The 5,877-nt window shown below is 37.7% G+C and overlaps 1 protein-coding gene across 2 annotated transcripts; it reads left to right on the top strand.

Moving 5' to 3' along the window:
- The first annotated feature begins 831 nt into the window (after positions 1-831).
- LOC143882341 (1-aminocyclopropane-1-carboxylate oxidase homolog 1-like) lies at positions 832-5,674 on the top strand. Of its 2 annotated transcripts, XM_077385884.1 has the most exons (4): positions 832-1,454; positions 3,754-4,075; positions 4,978-5,259; positions 5,404-5,674. In XM_077385884.1, the coding sequence occupies exons 1-3, from the start codon at positions 922-924 to the stop codon at positions 5,221-5,223; spliced, it is 1,101 nt and encodes a 366-aa protein (XP_077241999.1). In that variant the 5' UTR covers positions 832-921; the 3' UTR covers positions 5,224-5,259; positions 5,404-5,674. The 2 variants fall into 2 exon arrangements, with proteins under 2 accessions (XP_077241999.1, XP_077241998.1); XM_077385883.1 differs by having other exon boundaries at positions 4,978-5,674.
- Positions 5,675-5,877: the final 203 nt, after the last annotated feature.

Below are 5,877 nucleotides of genomic sequence, written 5' to 3' on the forward strand. Positions count from 1 at the left end.
GGTCAAATCCGGCCCGACCCGCCCGTTTGCCAGGTCTAGTGGTCGTACAGTAACATTAAGCCCCGTCCACAACATAGGATGATCCAAGCCGTCCATGGTTTGGATAATCCTATGGAGTTGGTTGTACACTAACATTAAGGCCCAATCGTAGGCCCCACCGATATTTTTCAAATTGAAGCGTACCGTCCGCAACATAGGATGATCCAAGCCGTCCATGGTTTGGATCATCCTATGGTGTGGTTCGTACCAATTTAGTCCCCACCCATATTTTTGAAAATGAAGTGTACTGTCCAGACCATAGGATGATCCGAGCCGTCCATTTGATGGGACACAATGTAAATAGGTTGTGCCCCAAAAAAAATTTCCGTTGGATGATCACAACCCTACAATCTATAGAGGTTGCATAAGATGTAGTTTCTATTTAGATCGGAGGGCTAGTATCAACCTATGGAAATAATATTTTGGGACGCAACCTATTTACGTTTATGGCCCATCAAATGGACGGTTTGGATTATCCTATGGTGGGGTATGGGCGGGGCCTACATTGTTCAAAGATGGGCCCACCATTCCACCGACGGTTTCTGTTGGCCCACCAACTGTTCTTGTTGTGTGTGTGTGTGTGGAGAGAGAGAGAGAGAGAGAGAGGGGTCAAATGGTGGGAAAACGTTAGCCAGCCGTCGCGGGGGAATATCAGCGCCTTTGTTTTTGGCTTTTTGCTTTTTGTTCAACTTTTGGAATGGGATACAAAAAGTAGGTGTGGAAAAGGGAATAAAGACAAAAAGATTAAGCTTCTTATGCATGTAATGCTTGCACTTATGTGGATGTCATTACTTGCAATATATATCACAAGTGTCTTGGGAGAGTTTGAAAAACTCTATCCCTTACTGATCTCAACGTCACTGATCTCAACCTCAAGCCAAGATGACTATTGCCGGTGCCGCCGAAGAACTCATTGCCGGAATTGGGTCAGATTACGATCGGACGAAAGCGGTCCAAGAATTTGACGACTCAAAAATCGGTGTGAAAGGACTCGTAGATTCTGGCCTGATCAAAATACCTAGATTCTTCATCCACCCATTAGAAAACCGACCCAAAGCCTCAGATTCAAGTAACACCCACCATCAGGTTCCGATCATAGATCTTGAAGGCATCAAAGGCGATCGACGGTCAGATATCATTGATGAAATAAGGACGGCATCGGAGACATGGGGTTTCTTCCAAATGGTAAATCATGGAATTCCAATTCAAGTACTTGATGAGATGATTGAAGGAATTCGTAGTTTTAATGAGCAACCAAACGAGGTGAAGATGGAATTCTATTCACGTGATCCCAAGAGAAGAGTGAAATTTTCCACGAATTTTGATCTTTTCCGATCACGAGCTGCGAATTGGAGGGATTCTCTCTTGTGTGTTTTTAATGGACTAGACCCTGAAGAATTGCCTCCACTTTGCAGGTATTTTTTTTTTTCATTGAGGTAATGTTTGGCAACCATGAAATTTTTTTTAATGAATATTAGCTTACCAATGGTAAGGGAGGGTGGATGATGAGAGGACAAGAAAAAGGCTGAAAAAAGGGGGGAAATCCACTCCATATAGGATTTATTTTTCCCTGTTTTTAGCCACTTCTCCTTACCCCTCTCTTGGCACTTGACAAACTAACATTCCATGGGAAAAAAAAAAGTTTTATGGCTGCCAAACATGGCCTGAATTTTTTCGAATTTGCTACAAAAATATCATGAAGCAGATGAAATGAAAAGATGGTGTAGTGCGTGGGATATACACCAAGTGGTTAGTGTAAAAATCCCATTTCAGTTTTTGATTAATTATGGTTGTGTGGTGATCAAATAGGTTGTATTTCCAAGCATCATCATCTTGTGAGGAAGGTCTTCCACGCAAGTTGTATGCCCAACTCATAATCACTTTCTTTTAACATGAATGTCTGACCGTGATGAGTGTATGCACCGGAAAATTAGTAGTCACAAATATTTGTCTCATAAGTTTTCTGGGCATGTGTATATCTTTGGTAACTTTTAAAAAAGGATTTTATCAAGAAAAAAAATTGGAAAAAAATATTTAAAAATATATAAAAGGGAAATGATATGTTTTACCCCTTTTTCCTCTGGGCCACCCCTTTCTGGTATAAAAGGAGTTGTCAGTGTTGGGAAAGTCACTAGTTTCCTGTTTAGGACGGGAGGCAAAATGGAAACTTTGGGTTTTTAGGTTTTAGGAAAATCCAGGGATACAGAAGCCTCTTCTTTACACGACCAAGAGTGTGGCGGCAAAGAGGTTGGGCGTGAGGTGAAAGAGATAGGGAAAAGAAAGAAAAAGAAGGAGAGAGAAAGAAGAACATGGTTTTTTCTTGGGTTGTTCTTTCTCGGGTTCCTCTTGTCATGGTTTTTCTTATCGGGTTTCTCTTATGTACGGGCTTGGTTGAGTGAAGCAAGGAAAGGGTTGTGGGTTTGAGTTAATCCATTGTAATCTTTGTATTTTGTTTTTCTCATAGTTGAAGATCGGGTTCTCCCCCTTAGGTGTGGGCATCTTAGCCGAACCACGTAAAACCTCTGAATTCATCTTTGGCTTTCGTTTAATTTTACTTTTCTGTTTATTTATGCACAATAATATTGGATTTTCCGGACCGATTTTCTCAACCGTCAAAAATACACCGAATGACCCGGGGAAGAAAATTAAGGGGGCGAATATACACTTTCCTATATAAAAATATTTAATTTAAGAAAAAAATATAAAAAATAATTTTGTAAAACAATCACTAGATTTTCTTAGCCGAAAATGATAAAAATGAAAATAATGCGATATTTTTAAAATCTCAAGGAAGAAAAGTAGGCGAATATCTCACTTCCATAACTTTTCCTAAGCCAACAACTTTAGACTTTAGGCCACCTAATCAATTATGCTCTTTTCTTCTTCCAAGCCTTCTGCGTGAGCATGTGGTAATCTCTCTCTCTCTCTCTCTCTCTCTCTCTCTCTCACTCTCTCAAGTTTAGCAAGACACAATTTTACTTTCTACATATGCCCTACAGTGGTAGTTACACAATTCTATGAATAATTCAAAATTCTTGAAAAACTCTTGAATTTGTTATTTTAAACTTTTAAAGCATAAAAATCTGAAAATTTCACCATTTTTTCGAATTATATGTGATTTCTCCAAATCAAATTCGGATTTCATAAATAATTCTCGCATATTATTAGTAAGTTTTCTTTAAAAAAAAATCATTCTAGTGAAACCAAACTCACATTCTAATCTAGCCAACACAAGAAGTTAGCATCATTTTATATTTTCGTTGTCTTATTAAGAAACATTCTATAGTACATGTATATGTAGATTTGAAATAACCAATTACTCCAAAAGCTTAAGCTGTTGGAGATGGAGGTATTTAATCTTTTATACTTCACTCCCCGTCACGTGTGGCCCCTCTTTTTAGGGTTGGCTCACACGCGGCACATGCAATTCCTCTTTTGGGTTGGCCATTACATGTGAATTTTTAATATCAAGGATTTTTGAACCACTTACTTCAAAAGCTTAAGTGATTGGAGAATGCGTTATTTAATCTTAGATAAAATAAAATATGTGCCTTTTCAGTTTCTTAATCTTTCTTGAACTCTTCCTAAACATTTCCAGATTTTTTTTCGACATTTGCCTTGCCATATCATTTCGTAATATGAACTTTGTAGCTACACCCAAGGTTTGAGTTTTTACTTCTTAACCTTCCATCAAGGAATGTCCTCAATTTGTAGGGAAATAATAATCAACTATGCAAAGCATATCAAAAGACTAGGAGATACTGTCTTTGAGTTACTATCAGAGTCTATCGGGCTCGGCCCGGACTACCTTAAACGCATTGAATGCCAAGAATCGCTGGTCATGGTGAGCCATTACTATCCGACATGCCCTGAGCCTGAACTGACTTTGGGAACCAGCAAACATACCGACTCGGCTTTCCTCAACATTCTTCTCCAAGACCATATCGGTGGCCTCCAAGTTCTTCATCAACAGTGTTGGGTCAATGTACCTCCTCTTCGCGGAGCTCTAGTTGTTAACATTGGAGATATTTTACAGGTATGTTTCCTTGCGCATCTTCCCCATTGGTAGAAAATGATTATCCATAAGTAGGGAAAGTAGTATATAAAAAGTAAAAAGATTACACTTCCACTCTTGCAAGAACGGAGCTCACAGGGTTAGTGAGTTGAGAGCCGCTAGTACGACACGCCCATTTCTTGGAGGTCTCTAACAACCTTCAGTTTTGTGCCTCATGTTCAACATGATATTAGTAACTTTTTTTAAATTAAAAGTACCACAATTTTTTAGTACTTACTGATTTTTAGGAAAATGGTAAACACAACTCTATGAGGGTGTCAATGGTTCCACTTCTGATTGAATCCACCTATGTTTTGGCTAAGATTCACTTAGATTCCTAATCAGTCGGATCCTTTTTGAAGAACTTTTTTTCCAATCTCACTTGTTGAGTCTAGGCCATTATCCATCAGAGTGCCCTAGGTCCTCCCTACATTGCACAAAGTTAGTGCTTAGGGTTAATGGTCCAAAAAAAAGAGTTAGGGGTTAGTGTATTTTCGTACCTTGGCTCCCTCTTTTCGGACCTAAGACGATCTATCGAATTTTGTGGCTACCCAGATGATCTGAAATAAGTTCGAACCTTAGGATATGAATCCAATAGACATGGTTCGATCCAGCTGTCGTATCCAAATCCTGATCAATAACCATCAGACCATTGGCACACATGGCAACATTATAGTGGTTATTTGAGACAATCCTAAAACTAGAGAATTGCTAAGAAGAGTGTCATGAAATCATTTTCATGAATTTACAAGAGAAATGCTAAGAAGATGAAAAGTAGCATGCATCCTTGAGTGGTGTATATGACATTGTTATTGTTTTTCAGGTTATAATAACAACTTAATTAATTAATGTTTTTTCTTTTTTTGGCCATGGATTTTGTGTAGCTTATCACCAATGACAAGCTTAAAAGCGTGAAACATAGGGTTTTAGCAAGCCATGTTGGCCCTAGGGTTTCGGTGGCCTCCTTTTTCGTTGGTAGTTCTGAAGAAAAGCCCTATGGACCCATAAAGGAGTTGTTATGTGATGAGAATCCGCCCCTATATAGAGAAGCACTGGTACAAGATATTCGAGCATATTTTTTTGCGGAAGGATTGGATGGAAAGCCAGCCTTAGACTATTATAAGTTGTGATGGTAGCAAAGATAATATATATGGTAAGTTGCAATAATTTTAGTTGTTTTTATTCAATATGTATGTCAATTTCCTATAATTTGGAGTTGGGTCTCTTGAGTTGTTTAATGTTTGCATAAATTCAGTACATATTAGAGGCTGGTATGAGCATAGCCAGCTTTTTTGGAAGGCAAGAAAAACATTTCTGATGGAAAAAAATTCTTTGCTAAATTTTTCTCTACGCAATTTAGAGGGAAATGATATGATTATGGTTGATACAGAAGGGATATATTCTCATAAATTGAAGGTCCATCTAAGTAAAAATTGATTAGGGTTGGTTAAAGTTGTAAAGATAATATATGGGAAGTTGCAATATGGATTTTTAAATAATTTTAGAAGTTGTAATTATTCAATATGTATATCAATTTCCTATAATTTGGAATTGGGTCTCTTGAGTTGTTTATTGTTTGCATATTTTCTGTATATATTAGAGGTTGGTATGAGCATATCAAGCTTTTTCTGGAAGGAAAGAAAAACATTTCTCATGGAAAAAAAATTCCTGGCTAAATTTTTCTTTCCACAATTTAGAGGGAAATGATATGATTATGGTTGATTTAGAAGGATTTCCTCTTATCATAAATTGAAGGTTCATCTAAGTAAAAATTGATTAGGGTT

The sequence above is a fragment of the Tasmannia lanceolata genome, unplaced genomic scaffold, assembly GCF_043159265.1.
Source record: "Tasmannia lanceolata isolate RefF3 unplaced genomic scaffold, GAP_Taslan_0.1 ptg000007l, whole genome shotgun sequence".
NCBI lineage: Eukaryota > Viridiplantae > Streptophyta > Magnoliopsida > Canellales > Winteraceae > Tasmannia > Tasmannia lanceolata.